This window comes from Chelon labrosus (assembly GCF_963514085.1).
Source record: "Chelon labrosus genome assembly, chromosome: 2".
Taxonomy (NCBI): Eukaryota; Metazoa; Chordata; class Actinopteri; order Mugiliformes; family Mugilidae; genus Chelon; species Chelon labrosus.
In genome coordinates this window covers 3,531,575-3,550,607 of record NC_140338.1, presented here as the reverse complement: position 1 = coordinate 3,550,607, position 19,033 = coordinate 3,531,575, and the positions used below count along the sequence as shown (strand labels likewise).

Here is a 19,033-nt window from a genome sequence, read left to right as displayed (position 1 = left end):
CTTGCTTACTGCAATTCCACTTTGAAAGTTTCATATTTACCTTCATGCGTTTAGTCTGATACTGATTGCCTATAATCGTCACATTGAATTGGTATGTAATCTGCATATATTACTGTTATTGATTCATGTGTTGTACCAAGTGACTACACACCCTTATGACATCATCTGGATGAGACTAGACTTTGGGTTTTCCTCCATGACATTGAGGTTTTTCCCGTAGGTCTGACTCCATGGTTAGAATAGTTAGCGCAGGGGTCTTTTTACCTCCTCTCGTCGAGAAAGGGGGGGTTTTTGGCTTCCTGTAAGTAGGTTCATGTGGCTGTGATTTCCAACGTGAGCCCTTCTAACACTTAGGTGTTTCAGGGGTTCTTTATCCCATTGAGGGTTTGCCTCCAGCGGTCCTTGTTGACGGGAAGGTGGGATTCACAGATCACATGTTAGATAAGCTGACATGCTACATAAGAGGGGTGTGAATACTACATCATGATATTATTTGACTCACGTGATTCTGTGTTTAATTGTGTTTTTATTTTACAACACCATCTTTATCAATGTTGATGCATTTATTTGTTTTATTGTTTATTTGTTTCACATTTGATCTCATTGGGTTTTTGTATTGCGTGATGGTCTTTGATTCTGATGGCTTGATATTAACTCACCCTTAAGGTGCTAAATTATAGTGTATTGATCTTATGATCAATAAGAGGGGATTGTTAGAGAATAATTTCTCTTCCCTATGGATAGTTTGTGTGGTTAATGTGTGATTACTTCTGGCGTCAGTTATCTGCCCTATTTTCTCTCTGAGGAACATACCAAGACCAAGGTCCCTCTTTGGCGTCTTCAATCTCACTCTCTGGGGGATACTTTGCATTACAGGCATAGCTGTAGAGTTAGATGATAATGCCCTCCGTCACTGTTTGACAATTTGTATTACCTAGCTGGTGTGAATGCTTATCTTCATGTTTATGTACAATGGCCAATGGGATGCCAACACATCTCCCGTTTGCTGCCTCGGCCTTGCTTGCTAGTATAAGAATCTGAGTTCACTGTTTGTCCCTTAGAATTGAGGTGGACTCATGCACTTATGTTGTGATGACGAAGCTTCTGTTCTCCTCGATCGAGCCTAAATAAACTCCTTCAGCATAAGACATACAAGACTCTGGTACTTCTGCTTCTTCATCGGCATCACCGCAAATTCCTCCCTAACAAAGGGGAGATAGGGTTCTCAGCCCTGAGACTTTCCTGGGAAAGAGACTTGGGGATATCATATGATAAAGAGGAATGGGCTACAGTTTGTGGCAATTCCCGAACAATGTCAAGGGACCTGAGGGTTAGACTTATTCAGTTTAAGATTCTGCATCGATTCTATTGGACCCCAAGTAGGCTCTTCAGACTTGGGTTGAAGGACTCAGATACTTGTTGGAAGTGTTGTGTGGAAGAAGGGACAATGATACATGTGATGTGGTCATGTCCTGAAAAGACATTATGTACTTTGCCCTAAGCTATATATATTAGGAGACTGTAAAGTACTGTCCTCCTTTCCTCCACCACTGAAATCCTGGACACAAACTGTTATCATGATTGGACGACAGATTATTCTTAGGAATTGGAAGAAACATGGAGAACCTCCTTTCCAGGACTGGGTGACTGAATTAGGCAAAGTAGCTGCATATGAAAGGATGTCATATACGATGCAGGACAGAACGGAAAAGTACTTTCTGAAGTGGGGTATGTACCTTGACACTTTAGTTGTTCCAAGGTAGGAAATAACAGGCTGCTCAAGAAGTGTTAGTTATAGGATAGAGACGTGATGATTTTGGGATTATTACTTCTTGACTACTGCTCGGGATTTTTATTATTATTATTAATTACTTTGTATGACATGATTATTTTGTCTCTGTGATTACAGCTATGAGTTATACATGTTTGAGTTATACATGGCCACTGCACTGAATTGTTAGATGACCCCTCCTTGTTGTGGGTGCGTGGGTGGGAGAAAATGTTCGGGGTTGGACTAAAAGGCATTCTGTACTGTTGGTGATGCTACTGATTTGTATATTATTAAATAAAAAAATGCAAGTCATAAAAAAAAACTCTCTTAAAATAATGTTAAATGTCCATGGTCTAAAAAATCTAGAGCACAAACATCGGGTTTTAAAAAGTGGCGGCAGCGTCGATTTTAATCAGTGAACAACACAAATAGCTTCACATGCTGCGTGAGTTGTCCGAGCCATTTTCGCATATTTTCAATAGGAAAAACACAACGCAAGCACAACGTTGTTTGAGACGTACAAAAATATTTCTGATTTGTTATGAGACCAGAGTAAATTCATGCAGTTAAAATCTCTAGAGGCTATGATGACATCTACAAATCTCGGTCTACATTTGTTTTGTCCTCAAACATTAATTCAGGTTCCTGAACTCTGCTCTAACCACCCTGAACAAACAGAAATAGACACATGCTGCTGTCAGCATGTGTCTATTTTTGTTGAAGACTGTCTGATTTTATGTATTTATTTATTTATTTTTGGCTGTTTCATAATGTTGTCTTTTAAATGTTTTTATGATCCTGTCGAAGACGGATTTCTGTGACTCATGACGGACAATAAAACTGATCACGTCTGAACTTGAAGCAGGAAATAAACCGTGACAAACTGTCAGAGGAGGAGCTAAACAGGACAGACCAGATTCAACATCACTTTCCTGAAATGAAACTGAAAGTTTGTCAGAGCGACGGCAGAGCTGCAGTCCAGACGAATCTCTGTGTTTCTGTCTGAAGAAAACTCAACTGAGTTAATCTGTACTTTCTCAACATCTGACTCAAATACTGGTGAGTACAGCTGATAATATTTACTGTGTTTCAACAACCAGCATCAAAACTTAGAGCTTCAGTCCAGACATTTGTGCTTTAGAACAAAATATAAAATCTGCTTCAATCTAGTTCCCACGAACACAACTCCCCCTTTTCATTCACTTTCTAGCTCACTCAAACTCCTCTGCTCACTCTCTGGGGAAGGAGGGACCAAGTTTGAATGTTGATTTTACAAAGAGTGATCAACAAATGCTGCCTATTAAATAATACATGAAGTCTCATGTAGTTCCTCTCTGTCTCCACCTGAGGTCAGTAAAACGACAACCATCAGGAGAGTTTGATGAACTTTAGACTCAGGTGGAGCTGCAGATGGTTGTAAAACAGACCTATTGACCTCTTTTTATGAGCTGCTGGAGTTAAAATAAGTAAAGGTCTCAGTGTATTTTAAACGTATTATGTCAGAAGTCTGATAGAAGTTCAATAACTCATCAATAATCAGTGAATCTCTACTTAAACTGTGTTTTTTCTCTCTTTCTCTCTTATTGTCAGTGTGTAGACATGTCTGCTGCCAGATGTCTGAGATCTGAAGATCAGTTTCTGTGCTCCATCTGTCTGGATGTGTTCACTGATCCAGTCACTACACCGTGTGGACACAACTTCTGCAAACACTGCATCACTCAACACTGGGATCGTAATGACCTGTGCAAGTGTCCAATGTGTAATAAGGTGTTTGAGACAAGACCTCAACTAGACATCAACACTTTCATCAGTGAGATGGTTGCTCAGTTCAGACATGAATCTCAACAGAAAGCCAGCAGCAGCAGCTTAGAGCAACAAGCTGCCAAATCAGGAGAAGTTCCCTGTGACACCTGCACTGGAACCAAACTGAAGGCCCTGAAGTCCTGCCTGGTGTGTCTGCTCTCCTACTGTGACTCTCACCTGGAGCCTCACCTGACAGTGTCACGCCTGAAAAGACATCAGCTGATCCACCCTGTGGACAACCTGGAAGACAGGATGTGTAGGAAGCATGATAAACCTCTGGAGCTGTTCTGTAAGACTGACCAGACATGTGTCTGCATGCTCTGCTCTGTTTTAGACCACAAGACACATGAGGTTGTTCCTCTGGAAGAAGAATGTGAAGGAAAGAAGGCAGAGCTGGGGAAGACAGAGGAGGAAATTCAGCAGATGATCCAGAAGAGACGACTGAAGATTGAGGAGATGAAAGAGTCAGTGAAGATGAGTAAATATGCTGCAGACAGAGAGAAAGCAGAAGGTGTTCAGGTCTTCACTGCTCTGAAGGAGTCTGTTGAGAGAGGCCTGAACCAGCTCATAAAGGAGATCGAAGACAAACAGAAAACAACAGAGAAACAGGCTGAAGGTTTCATCAAAGATCTGGAACAGGAAGTCTCTGAGCTGATGAAGAGGAGCTCTGAGATAAAGCAGCTCTCACGCTCTGAAGACCACCTCCACCTCCTCCAAAGCTTCTCCTCTCTGAAAGCTGCTCCACCCACCAAGGACTGGACAGAGGTCAGCGTCTGTCCACAATCATATGAATGGACTGTGGTGAGAGCTGTGACTCAGCTGGAGGAGACACTCAGTGAAGACAAGAAGAAGCTGCTTGAGGCGGAGCTGAAGAGGCTCCAGCAGTATGCAGTGGATGTGACTCTTGATCCTGATACAGCACATCCTAACCTCATCCTGTCTGATGTTGGAAAAGAAGTTTATGATAGTGGAGTGGGGAAGAATCTTCCAGACAACCCAGAGAGATTTTCTAAATCTACATGTGTTTTAGGAAAGAAGAGTTTCTCTTCAGGTAGATTTTACTTTCAGGTTCAGGTTAAAGAAAACACTGACTGGGATCTAGGAGTGGCTAGAGAGTCAATCAACAGGAAGGGAAGCATCACTCTGAGTCCTCAGGATGGTTTCTGGACTGTATGGTTGAGAAATGGAAATGAATACAAAGCTCTTGATGATCCTCGAATCAGTCTCTCTCTTGGTTCTCGTCCTGAGAAGGTGGGGGTGTTTGTGGATTATGAGGAGGGTCTGGTCTCCTTTCATGATGTAGATACTGCAGCTCTTATCTACTCCTTTACTGGCTGCTCCTTCACTGACAAACTTTACCCATTCTTCAGTCCTGGTCTGAATGATGGTGGTAAAAACTCTGCACCTCTGATCATCTGTCCTGTCAATCAAACTGTCTGATCCATTTAATGATGAAGCTTTGAGATCAATGAATGAACTCATTGATGTTCACACTTTATTCTAGGGATGCAATGAATATTCGGCCACAGAAAGTTTTGTCACAAAAGTTCATTTTCAAAAGACTTTTATCACCAAAACAACACGGCTGCAACAGGATGTTGTGATGACTCAAGCAAAATCCGCAGCCAGTATGGGCATGTCTGGAATGGCCAACATGTCTGCCGTGTGGACGTATTTCAATATATAAAGTATAAATATTATATAAAGACCCACTGACAGGGATTTGTACGGAGCCCCTAAAGGGACATGGGTAAAAGTTTCATCAGTGCGCACGCGAAAGTATCTTGTGAGCACGAGAAACCTTAGGTTAAGCACTTCCTGTGCGTATGCTTCTAGGCTCATTAACAAGGGCGGACTGGCCCACGGACTGGCCTGTGGGCCGGGCCATGAGAAACATAAAAATAAAGGGGGGAAAAAGTCTATCGCAACTTTCAGTGTGTCTGTATGTTAGCATATTAACAGACTAACTGCAGTGGTGTTGTCATTTATAGTAGTTTTTTGTTAGCCGTGTGTGCTACTGTGGAACAGTAGGCTAACAGATTTAGCCCGTTGTCTGCTAACTGGTTACAAAGACGTAGTAACGCTGCTAACTGGTACAGAGCTACTACGTCTTTGTGTCAGAATCTCCGTTAACACAGAGCGCCGCACTGCTGTACCGATACGCGGAGTGGTTGCCAAGGCAACCAAGAGACTCTGACAAGTTTGTCAATAAAGTTGGGGGGAGGAGCTAATTGACGTACCTGCCTGATGCACGCAAAACACCTGCTGGTCAGTTCTGATAGATAGAAAATATTATCTCGCCTGATACAGTTATAGGAAAAATAATTGCCCCCCCTGGTATAGACAGTCAGTGTCATTCAGTTCTAACAGCCTGGAAAACTGCTCGGCCAAAACAACATCAAATGCAGTTTTTTTCATCAAGGTACATGAAACTTGTGTTGCTGGCTGGCTGGCTGACTGACTGACTGCGCTGCGCATGAAGTGGGCCGGTCTGTCAATGACTCCCGGGCCATAAATTACCTCCTCAGGTGTATTAGTTTGAAGTGATTGAAGAGCTGCTTAATTTGATGGAGAAAACTAACTTCATGCGCGGCTCAGCGGTCAGCCAGTTCTGATGCTGGAATGATGCAGTGTCGTTTCATCTCATTTAAACCAAACTATTCTACTTTGGTCTCATCTGTCCACTAAACATTGTCCCAATAGTCTTCTGTCTTGTCCACATGATGTTTAGAAATGTTCTTCTTGGAGAGCAGTGTCTTTGTCCATCACACTGTAAAAAAGAAAAAGTTGAGAAAACGTAAAATATCAAGGCAACATGCTGCAAGAGATTTTTGAGTTTTCTCAACTTTTGCCAGCTGTTGTTGACTTAACTAAGATTTTTAAGTTTTGCCAAGTTGGATCTTCTTGTTCACCTTATTAGGATAATACTGTGGGATTAATAAATAAGTTCTTGCTTGAGTGCCATGTATTTTTACTTTCGTCAAACTCAGATATTTTTGTTGAATTAACAGTTATTCACCTCAGTGTCATGTATTTCAGCCTTTTTTAAACATAGATATTCTTGTTGAATAAATGTACAATTATTCCTTCAATGACATCATATATTTCTAGATTTACCAAACATATTCTTTACATTTTACCTTTTTAAATCAAGCACAATTGATGTTGCTGTAATTTTACTTGAAAAATACTCAACAGCTTGATAATTAAAAAACAGACTACAGCTGAATGTTATCTGAAATATTTATTCAACTTGTGAACAGATGGAATAACTTAAACATTTATAAAAAACAACAATACATTAGACTATTTTTTGCATATGCACATTGAATTTATACTTACACAATAATTTATTTTAACAGTAGACAACACTGGATATGCACCTCTTGGTAAAATAATTTCCGAGGCCAAGGAGATTAAAGGGGAACTACAGTTTTTTACAACCTGGACCTTATTTCTGTCATAAAATACGATGGTTTACTCACCCATATAACTTTGGTGTCATTTGTATTCCTTCGGGAGATAATTAGATCAGCCTATATCCATGTAGCGGGAGTGTCCGGGGTACTGGGACGCAGCCTCTAAATAACTCATTAATTTCACCAATGTTTTATTATGATACACTAGTGCTATTAAGAGTTACCTGTTCTCATCATCCAGGGTCTGTAGATTGACCTACAGACCCTGGATGATGAGAACAGGTAACTCCAGACTCAACAGGGAACGAGTTTCGCAGCAGATAATGTGTTATTTAGAGACTGTGTCTCTGTGCTCCAGGTCCCAAACAAGGTCCAGGTTGTAAAAACCAGTAGTTCCCCTTCGTTTTATTATTTTACATAATCAAATCAAATCAAATCAAATTATATTGATATGGCACTTTTCATACTAAAAGCAATACAAAGTGCCTCACAGAGGCTAAAATCAGCAAAGACAAAACACAGGCTAAAAACACTAAGGACAGACCCAACCCTCCCACCCCCGTAAAAACACAGAGATACACAGAGACACACACCCACCCACACACACATACACACACCCCCCATCCCCCCACACGTAGAAACACATACACACGCACACACACAAAGGCTCACACTCACTGTACACGTTAGAGAGAGACATGGCTGGCACTGAGACCTGGAGCAAGGAGAAAGCCTCCTTTGGGGGCCGACCGCATCGAGAGGGCCTCCAGCCCACGACTATAGGCAGCGCCGCCGTAGAGAGACAGCCCCGACCTGGGTAGACAGGAGGCCCTACACCAAGGTGCAGAGCCCCCCAGCCACCAGGGCCAGAGCCACCCACAGGACAGCACCCCCGTCAGTAGACCAGCTCCCAGTGCGGTAGCCCCCCCCCCCATGAGGAGACACTGGAGCTAAAAACTGAGAGACTAAAACTGTAAGACAGAATAAAAATGACCAATATAGATAAGATGCTTTCAACTTGTACAATTAAGACATGTAGTTAAAACATATCAAGAATCTGATTAAAAGGTAGGGTAATAAAAGAAATCAGTTAAAGCCTGATTGTAAAGGTGGGTCTTGAGCCTCTTTTTATAAACATCACCAGTCTCTGTGGCCCATAAGGTTTAACAGCAGTGTAACAACACTTTAAACACACATACACAGTCTGTGTAGATGCAAGGCCAGTGTGCACCCTGTCCGTGATGAAGGCCAACATGTTTTAAAATCGTCTCTCGGTTGGCACACGTGAATTTACAGAATTTGCACTGCATGGATTCCGCCCCTTAAACACAAGAGACACATATAGCATGAAGTCAGTTTTGCTAAAAGCACTTTCACAATAGCCTCTGTAATTTGTAAACATAAAATTAAATGCGTATTTTTTTGTAATTAATTAATCGTAATTAACGCGTTTAAGTCTCACCCCCTAAACATAACACGACACAGTTCTATTTCCCCACACATATATATATATATATATATATAACGCATCATATCGGGTACAGAATTCAGAGTATATTTAAACGTATTTAGCATGTTTTTAACACGAAGTCCAACAGATTTCTTTTCGACGATTAGCTAGTTACAGTATGCTGCCGTTATGACAGCGTGACGAAGAGACATTACCCTTCCAGTGATGATGACACTGTTTTTAGCTGACAAACTCCAAAGCTGTCTGTGCCCCACGAAGCCTGACTCTGAGATTTCCTGCCAACATCACGGCGTCAACAAAAACATCACGTGATGTCCGGAGGAGTGCGACCGGCTACCATAATAACTGTTGTTCTAGTCTGCGCGCAACATGCTCACTCGCGCTTCCTATCTGGCTACCGTAATAACCGTTGTTCTTAGTCTACACGCAACTTTTTTCCCCCCTCATTCATAAAACGCTAAATCGGGACATTTTTGAGGACAGCCGGGGACAGATTATTCAAAACGGGGACTGTCCTCGAAAATCGGGGATGTTTGGTCACCCTATTGTGATAATAAAAATGCAATAACGCCATGAAAGCGTCTGGATGACGGATTAGCCTTTCGAAAAAGTTTAGAAAAAGCGGACAAGCAGTAGAAAAGCCAGACTGCGCTAACTTAATTTAACGTGATGAAAGTAAAAACACACTTAGCTTACCTGTTTGAGTAAAGTTGATATCAGCTCCGTATATATCCAATATATCCAACAGTCTTCAAATTCAGTAGAGTCAATGATGAAAATCCGCGGCGGTTTGCGATCGATAAAACCGGTTCAAACTGGTTCATGTAATGGGCATGCGCACATGAGCAATCGACGGAGTTGGCCCAACTTAACTCAAAAACCTGCTCAAAGACTTACAAATCCTTGTTGTGCTGATTTAAAAATACTAGTTAAGTCAACAATGAGAAAAAATTGCTGGGCAGACAAGATTTTATGGATTGCTTATTGCAACACCTTATTTCTGAGTCCGTTTAATTTGAAAAGTCTAATAAGATCAACAATTGCTAGTTATCATTTTTACAATGTTGTTCAGTGAATTCATCAACATTAACATTAGCCAATGAGAGAGAGGCCTTTAGCTGCTTAGAAGTTCCCCTGGGTTCCTTTGGGACCTCTCAGACTATTATGGAGTGATCTTTGTTGGTGGACCACTCCTGTGGAGGGGAACAGTCGTCTTCAATCTGTCTGACTGTGGATTATTTGTGGGTTCTAAACTCTTTAGAGATGGTTCTGGAACCTTTTCCAGCCTGATGAGCAACAACAACTCTTTTTCTGAGCTCCTCAGGAAGCTCCTTTGTCCGTTGCCATCATACACTTCCACAAACATGTGTTGTTAAGATCAGACTGAGACAAATCCCTGATTTATTGAAACTAAACCAGGAACTGAACAACACCTGAGTCTCACTACATTGATGGAAACACTTTAAATGAACTTTTAATCCTGTAGGTGCACCTCACAAATACAACAGTATAATATTTCTGTTTTAGTCTGTTTGGGTTCTCTTTGGCTGATGTTTTGAGTCGTTTTTATACAGAAATGCTCTTAAGCAGCGCTGTATTTAAAGTCTGAACAATGGGCTATTCCATACCTCTAATTCTACATGTGATTGGTCACCCGATCCATCTTATTGGTCACTTACCTTTTGCGTCTAGTCGGAGCTAAACTCTGACCTATTCAAACCTCCCGTTTATTTCCTCCTTGACCTCAGTCGCCTTCCGGATCTACGACATGGACAAAGACGGCTTCATTTCCAACGGGAACTGCGGTGAGCAGTCACAGCTGTTGTCACATGATCGCCGTCAGATTAGCTCTGGTTTTTGGTCCCCACCTCCTCCTGTGTTCATAAACTGCATTGCCCCCTATAGGCAGAGAAAAGAACTACGCATTTCCATGGATAAATATTTAACATATATTATATTTAAACTCTCTCTGAGCGACCTTCAGCTCTCACTTCCTGTTCACTTCCTCTCCAGGTCGTCGGCGGATTGGACATCCACAAAAAGATGGTGGTGGACGTCTGAGAGCTGCTCATCTAAGTTTCCTCGTCCGTTTACTGGAGATCTGTGTGAAGATCCAGTCTCCTGATTTGTCGGGAGCTCGGCGTCGCACTTTATAAAGTCGACTGGAGATAACGGCTTCAGTTTGGATGGAAGCTGAAGTGTTTTTACTGATTTTATTGGGGAGGGGGGGCATGGGTTTTATATTCTATTTATTTTAGTGTCATCTCACCAACAGTAAACTCCAGATTTTTGATCAAACAGCATGAAGTGCCAACAAGAGTTTACTGACAGCTGAACGAGTTAAAGCCTCTCAGTCTGTCGTTTTAAGTATTACACCATAATTCTAACAGAAATAAAGAAATGCATCCATGAAATTTAACTTCCTTCTTATGCCAAAATATTTTTCCCAAAACACTCGAATAGTAAAATACATTGTAACTTTATTTCACTCATTTTCAAGTAAGACTTTTTCTCATTTCATTTTATCGACAAAAAACTAAAAGCAGATGCAACCCTTCGTTCACTGTCAGCGTTTGTCCTGCTATTGTAAGAAGAAGCGCAGAACTGAAGCCAAAATATGCCAGAGAAGGGTGCCGCCATCTTGTGATGTCACTTGTGAGCAGAAGCCCCGCCCCCTGCCCAGGAACAATATACCTGATATTAGCTAGCTAGCTAGCTAGCGCTTTCTTAATGTTTAAATTAAATAAGCAAACAGTAAGCGTCCATTTCAACGTTGAGAGAACTCTATGGCATCAGCCGCTGCTAGGCAACTGTGGGCATCTAGAAGCCCCCGGGGCTAACAGTTAGCAGTCATAATGTCAACGGTATATCAGCATTTTCCTGAGAGAGATTAAAGCTCTAATATATTAACTCACCGTCCACCTCCACCATCTTGTGAAAAAAAACGACCACTAGAGGGCGGCGTTCATACGAACATAGTAAACATTTGAAGACCAACGCTCTGCTTGTTAAATGACGCCCCAGTACAAGATGGTGGTGCCCGTTTCTGCCATATTTGAGCTTCACTTCACGACACTGGGAGGAAGTGAGGATGCATCGGCCATCTTAGTTTGCATTTAGAGAAAACTAACTCATATGGAAGTCACCGCATGTCACGGGCTGAATTTGAAGTGAATTGGCTTTAAAATGATAATTAAAATAAACTTTCTGTTGAGTTTCTTTTTTTTTCTGGATTTTGGATTTTCATGTCATTTTGTTTAGAAGCAAGCGTGGCGCATATTGTCGGCTTTACAGTTTTTATATGAACACAAATACGAAGAAACACCAATCGGTCTGAAGGATGACGCCTTTGTCCTCCTGCATTCGGGGTTTATTAAAGTTTTGATCATTTCAAGCATTTCTTTAGCATGTTGAAATAAATGGTTTGGTGAAGAAAATGAAAAAAAAAGAAACGGATTAATTTCCTCTAGTCTGTTTGCCCGTATTTTTACAGAAGTCATCTTAAAATCAGAACATCGGTAAAAACTGTCAAAATCTGAAACAAATGGAAATATAATTAAACGATTACTGTTCCTTCAGTTGACTTCCTGTTTATATGTGACATTTACACATATTTATATCAGACTGTCGGCCAATTTAAAAACAAATGAGACATAATCATGAACATCAGTGATTTCTGTGTCGTTTAATTAAACTCATTAATTCAATACACAAGACATAATTAGAATGACAAAAGCTGGTTGGTGGATCTCCTTTGGTCTTTATCGCTAAGCTAAGCTAAGCTAACTGGCTTCATGTTTAACAGACATGTCTCTTTTTCTTTCCTGGTTTAAACTGATTGTACACAAATACATGATTTTATTTATTTTGCCATTTGATGTATAAAACACTACAATATCCTGTTTTTTTTTGTTTGTTTTTTGGATGATGACTGAGTTAATATGTAAATAAAACGTCAAGTTTCCAATCAGTAAACATGACAAAATGATTATTTTCATTAACATACAAAGTGAACAATTCTCTTGTTCAGAGACTCATATGAGCTAATGCTAATGCTAGGTGACCAGGATCATTTCAACCTTTCAACCTTGTCCTAAATGCTTACAAATGTTCATCTGTAGCTAATTATCTAAAGTTTTTAGCTCCCAATTTCATGTTTTAACGAATAATTTAATCTTAGCTAGCACGAGACGAGACGTCACAGATAAAAAAATAAAAATAAAATACATGATTTAATGAGGTGACGTTCAGAAAGAATCTGCTCGTTAAACTAATCAGATCTGGGTTAGTTTATGAGTTTACTGCAAATTATGCTGAATGAGTGGTTCAAGGATTGAGACTGGAGTCAGGGCGAGGTTAGCCTAGCCTAGCCTACCCTAGCGTAGCTTAGCATTAAGAAGCAGGAGTAAGGAGCTGACCTGGTGTTACCATTTCCCAGAATTGAGCAAAGTCTCCTGAAATCTCAAGATCATGTGTTTTATATCAGCCTGTCTTTAAATAGGTGTAATAACGCAGATATTGGATTGAGAAACAAACAGCAGCATCCTGTACAATTTATATAAATACTAAACATAAGCTGCTTTTTGTTGAAGACTGTCTAATTTTATGGATTTATTTATTTATTTTTGGCTGTTTCATAATGTTGTCTTTTAAATGTTTTTATGAGCATGTCGAAGACGGATTTCTGTGACTCATGACGGACAATAAAACTGATCACGTCTGAACTTGAAGCAGGAAATAAACCGTGACAAACAGAGCTTCAGTCAGAGGAGGAACTAAACTGGACAGACCAGATTCAACGTCACTTTCCTGAAATGAAACTCAAACTTTGTGTGACGGCAGAGCTGCAGTCCAGACGAATTCATCTGTTCTTTCTCAACATCTGACTCAAACACTGGTGAGTACAGCTGACAATATTTACTGTGTTTCAACAACCAGCATCAAAACTTAGAGCTGCAGTCCAGACGAATCTCTGTTTCTGTCTGAAGAAAATTCAACTGAGTTCATCTGTTCTTTCTCAACATCTGACTCAAATACTGGTGAGTACAGCTGATAATATTTACTTCGTTTCAACAACCAGCATCAAAACTTAGAGCTTCAGTCCAGACATTAGCGCTTTAGAACAAAATATAAAATCTGCTTCAGTCTAGTTCCCACTAACACAACTTCCCCTTTTCATTCACTTTCTAGCTCACTCAAACTCCTCTGCTCACTCTCTGGTGAAGGAGGGACCAAGTTTGAATGTTGTTTTTACAAAGAGTGATCAACAAATGCTGCCTTTTAACTAATAAATGAAGTCTGATGTAGTTCCTCTCTGTCTCCACCTGAGGTCAGTAAAAAGACAACCATCAGGAGAAACTTTAGACTCAGGTGGAGCTGCAGATGGCTGTAAAACAGATCTATTGACCTCTTTTTATGAGCTGCTAGAGTTAAAATAAGTAAAGATCTCAGTGTATTTTAAACTTATTATGTCTGAAGTCTCATAGAAGTTCAATAACTCATCAATCATCAATAAATCTCTACTTAAACTGTATTTTTTCTCTCTTTCTCTCTTGTTGTCAGTGTGTAGACATGTCTGCTGCCAGATGTCTGAGATCTGAAGATCGGTTTCTGTGCCCCATCTGTCTGGATGTGTTCACTGATCCAGTCACTACATCATGTGGACACAACTTCTGCAAACACTGCATCACTCAACACTGGGATCATAATGACCTGTGCAAGTGTCCATTGTGTAATGAGATTTTTCACACTAGACCTCAGCTCAAGATCAACACTTTCATCAGTGAGATGGTTGCTCAGTTCAGACATGAAGCTCAACAGAAAGCCAGCAGCAGCAGCTCAGAGCAACAAGCTGCCAAACCAGGAGAAGTTCCCTGTGACGTCTGCACTGGAACCAAACTGAAGGCCCTGAAGTCCTGCCTGGTGTGTCTGCTCTCCTACTGTGACTCTCACCTGGAGCCTCATCTGACAGTGTCATGCCTGAAAAGACATCAGCTGATCCACCCTGTAGACAACCTGGAAGACAGGACGTGTAGGAAGCACGATAAACCTCTGGAGCTGTTCTGTAAAACCGACCAGACATGTGTCTGCGTGCTCTGCTCTGTTTTAGACCACAAGACACATGAGGTTGTTCCTCTGAAAGAAGGATATGAAGGAAAGAAGGCAGAGCTGTGGAAGACAGAGGATGAAATTCAGCAGATGATTCAGAAGAGACGACTGAAGATTGAGGAGATGAAAGAGTCAGTGAAGATGAGTAAAGATGCTGCAGACAGAGAGAAAGCAGAAGGTGTTCAGGTCTTCACTGCTCTGAAGGAGTCTGTTGAGAGAGGCCTGAACCAGCTCATAAAGGAGATCGAAGACAAACAGAAAACTTCAGAGAAACAGGCTGAAGGTTTCATCAAAGATCTGAAACAAGAAGTCTTTGAGCTGATGAAGAGGAGCTCTGAGATAAAGCAGCTCTCACGCTCTGAAGACCACCTCCACCTCCTCCAAAGCTTCTCCTCCCTGAAAGCTGCTCCACCCACCAAGGTCTGGACAGAGGTCAGCGTCCGTCCACCATCATATGAGTGGACTGTGGAGAGAGCTTTGACTCAGCTGGAGGAGACACTCAGTAAAGACATGAAGAAGCTGCTTGAGGCAGAGCTGAAGAGGGTCCAGCAGTATGCAGTGGATGTGACTCTTGATCCTGATACAGCACATCCTCAACTCATCCTGTCTGATGATGGAAAACAAGTTCATGATGGGGGAGTGAAAAAGAATCTTCCAGACAACCCAGAGAGATTTTCTCGTTATGTCATTGTTTTAGGAAAGAAGAGTTTCTCTTCAGGTAGATTTTACTTTCAGGTTCAAGTTGAAGGAAAGACTGAATGGAATCTAGGAGTGGCCAGAGAGTCAATCAGCAGGAAGGGAATAATCCCACTGAGTCCTCAGAATGGTTTCTGGACTGTATGTTTGAGAAATAGAAATAAATACAAGGCCTGTGCTGATCCTTCAGTCAGTCTCTCTCTTCGTTCACGTCCTGAGAAGGTGGGGGTGTTTGTGGATTATGAGGAGGGTCTGGTCTCCTTTCATGATGTAGATACTGCAGCTCTTATCTACTCCTTTAGTGGCTGCTCCTTCACTGACAAACTTTACCCATACTTCAGTCCCTGTGTGAATGATGGTGGTAAAAACTCTGCACCTCTGATCGTCTGTCCTGTCAATCAAACTGTCTGATCCATTTAATGATGAAGCTTTGAGATCAGTGAATGAACTTATTGATCTTCACACTTTATTCACACTCTGTACATATATGCTTTAATACTACAATACTGGTACAGCTGTGAACACAAAGATATCAATGGATTGGAGAGATACGGTACAAACTGATTATTCTGGAATAAAAGATTTTATTGTGAATTATGATAAAAATGTTCATATCAATTTGTTTTCTTTCATTAATGTGTTAATTCCTTCATTCTTTAATTCATCAGTATAGATTTAATGGTTGTTGGACTTTTACCTTTTACTTGTTTTAATGTTTTTTTCACTGTTGATTCATGAAACTCTTCACCCTGTAACACCCAGTGATGGATCCATCATGAAAAACACGTGTGTAATTTGTGATGATTGTAAAATGAGCTACAATTAAAGGCCAAGAGCTGTGTACTGGGTTGTGTCAACTGTGTTTCTTTCTCGTGTCACCACCTTTAACATGGTTTCATTCACCAGTTTTTGATCAGAACTAATTTTTAAAAAACTATGTAAAATAAGTAAGAAATTCCTTTCTAAATGGTCATTTTACAGGTTTACATCTGTTTACCCCGGTCTCTTTCTCCACCTCCTGGACATCCTGAGGCAGATATTTGATAAAATTATGTTACATTTAAAAAAAAAAAGCAATCATTTCTTTAAATGTTATATTTAAAAAGACATTGCATGGATATACTGAACATGACTGTAGATACGTCTCTCTAAACATCAGGCTGACATTTTTGAGATCTTAGTTAAGGTTGTAGATGAACTCCTGATTTTTAAATGTGCTAAGTCTTTTCTTTATCACTTTTTTCACTTGTCATAATCCACAAACACCCCCACCTTCTCAGGACGAGAACGTAGAGAGAGACTGACTGAAGGATCATCACAGGCTATATACTCATTTCTGTACATTAAACTTAGAGTCCAGAAACCATCCCATGGACTTGCTCTGACCACTCCTAGATTCCAGTCAGTCTTTCCTTCAACTTGAACGTGAAAGTAAAATCTACCTGAAGAGAAACTCTTCTTTCCTAAAACACAAATACATGTAGAAAATCTCTCTGGGTTGTCTGGAAGATTCTTCTTCACTCCACCATCATGAACTTGTTTTCCATCATCAGACAGGATGAGGTTAGGATGTGCTGTGTCAGGATCAAGAGTCACATCCACTGCATACTGCTGGAGCCTCTTCAGCTCAGCCTCAAGTAGCTTCTTTATGTCTTTACTGAGTGTCTCCTCCAGCTGAGTCACAGCTCTCACCACAGTCCATTCATATGATGGTGGACGGACGCTGACTCCTGTCCAGTGTTTGGTGGGTGGAGCAGCTTTCAGGGAGGAGAAGCTTTGGAGGAGGTGGAGGTGGTCTTCAGAGTGTGAGAGCTGCTTTATCTCAGAGCTCCTCTTCTGCTCTAAGTAGGTGATGACAACCTTTAACAGATCAATAATTACTCTTCACATTCAGCTCATGGACAGATGTCCTGACATTTTCTTTTAGAGTTCACTGGTAGAATTCAGAATTCATTGGTCCATCAATGAGGACAAGCCGTCCTGGTCCAGATGCAGCAGAACAGGTCCAAACCAGGACATTAGCACCCCCATGTTTGATGGAGGGATGAGGTTCTGATGCTGGAATGATGCAGTGTTGTTTCATCTCATTTAAACCAAACTATTCTACTTTGGTCTCATCTGTCCACTAAACATTGTCCCAATAGTCTTCTGGCTTGTCCACATGATGTCGATCAAACTGCAGACGGGCAGAAATGTTCTTCTTGGAGAGCAGTGTCTTTGTCCATCACACCATGGTTGTTCAGTGGATTCATCAACATTAACATTATCCAATGTGAGAGAGGCCTTTAGCTGCTTAGAAGTTCCTCTGGGTTCCTTTGGGACCTCTCAGACTATTATGGAGTGATCTTTGTTGGTGGACCACTCCTGTGGAGGGGAACAGTCGTCTTCAATCTGTCTGACTGTGGATTATTTATGGGTTCCAAACTCTTTAGAGATGGTTCTGGAACCTTTTCCAGCCTGATGAGCAACAACAACTCTTTCTCTGAGCTCCTCAGAAAGCTCCTTTGTCCACAAACATGTGTTGTGAAGATCAGACTGAGACAAATCCCTGATTTATTTAAACTAAACCAGGAACTGAACCACACCCGAGTCTCACTACATTGATGGAAACACTTTAAATGAACTTTTAATCCTGTAGGTTCACCTCACAGATACAAAAGTATAATATTTCTGTTTTAGTCTGATTGGGTTCTCTTTGGCTGATGTTTTGAGTCGTTTTTATACAGAAATGCTCTTAAGCAGCGCTGTATTTAAAGTCTGAACAATGGGCTATTCCATACCTCTGATTCTACATGTGATTGGTCACCCGATCCATCTTATTGGTCACTTACTCTTTGCCTCTCGACGGAGCTAAACTCTGACCTATTCAAACCTCCCGTTTATTTCCTCCTTGACCTCAGTCGCCTTCCGGATCTACGACATGGACAAAGACGGCTTCATTTCCAACGGGGAGCTCTTCCAGGTCCTGAAGATGATGATGGGCAGTAACCTGAAGGACACCCAGCTGCAGCAGATTGTTGACAAAACCATCGTCAACGCTGACAAAGATGGTGACGGCAGGATTTCCTTCGAGGAGTTCTGTGCGGTGAGCAGTCACAGCTGTTGTCACATGATCGCCGTCAGATTAGCTCTGTTTTTTGGTCTCCACCTCCTCCTCTGTTCATAAACTGCACTGCCCCCTATAGGCAGGAAAAAGAACTACACATTTCCACGGATAAATATTTCACGTATAATATTTAAACTCTCTCTGAGCGACCTTCAGCTCTCACTTCCTGTTCACTTCCTCTCGTCCTCTCCAGGTCGTCGGCGGATTGGACATCCACAAAAAGATGGTGGTGGACGTCTGAGAGCTGCTCATCTAGGTTTCCTCGTCCGTTTACTGGAGATCTGTGTGAAGATCCAGTCTCCTGATTGGTCGGGAGCTCGGCGTCGCACTTTATAAAGTCGACTGGAGATAACGGCTTCAGTTTGGATGGAAGCTGAAGTGTTTTTACTGATTTTATTGGGTTTGGGGGGGGGGGGCATGGGTTTTATATTCTATTTATTTTCGTGTCATCTCACCAACAGTAAACTCCAGATTTTTGATCAAACAGCATGAAGTGCCAACAAGAGTTTACTGACAGCTGAACGAGTTAAAGCCTCTCAGTCTGTCGTTTTAAGTATTACACCACAATTCTGACAGAAATAAAGAAATGCATCTATGAAATTTAACTTCCTTCTTATGCCAAAATAACACTCAAATAGTAAAATATATTGTAACTTTAT

At 41.2% G+C, this 19,033-nt stretch overlaps 3 protein-coding genes across 3 annotated transcripts; all 3 read left to right on the top strand.

Annotated features, from left to right (window-relative positions):
* Nucleotides 1-2,853: 2,853 nt before the first annotated feature.
* Nucleotides 2,854-6,515, top strand: LOC311501064 (E3 ubiquitin-protein ligase TRIM39-like). The gene has a single exon (XM_084562721.1). The coding sequence runs from the start codon at nt 3,371-3,373 to the stop codon at nt 5,012-5,014; it is 1,644 nt and encodes a 547-aa protein (XP_084418847.1). The 5' UTR covers nt 2,854-3,370; the 3' UTR covers nt 5,015-6,515.
* A 6,790-nt stretch (nt 6,516-13,305) lies between these two features.
* Nucleotides 13,306-15,679, top strand: LOC311501094 (E3 ubiquitin-protein ligase TRIM21-like; the record flags this gene model as incomplete). Its single annotated transcript, XM_084562758.1, has 2 exons — nt 13,306-13,361; nt 14,027-15,679. Exon 2 carries the CDS (start codon nt 14,036-14,038, stop codon nt 15,677-15,679), a length of 1,644 nt encoding a protein of 547 aa, XP_084418884.1. The 5' UTR covers nt 13,306-13,361; nt 14,027-14,035.
* A 2,443-nt stretch (nt 15,680-18,122) lies between these two features.
* On the top strand, nt 18,123-18,615 carry LOC311506469 (calcineurin subunit B type 1-like; the record flags this gene model as incomplete). Its single annotated transcript, XM_084570432.1, has 2 exons — nt 18,123-18,353; nt 18,568-18,615. Coding segments are annotated over 2 exons (279 nt in total), but the record flags the coding sequence as incomplete, so codon positions are not given.
* Nucleotides 18,616-19,033: the final 418 nt, after the last annotated feature.

Bases quoted from the DNA above. Each gene is read 5' to 3' on its own strand.
- LOC311501064 (XM_084562721.1), top strand. From the start codon at position 3,371: ATGTCTGCTGCCAGATGTCTGAGATCTGAAGATCAGTTTCTGTGCTCC.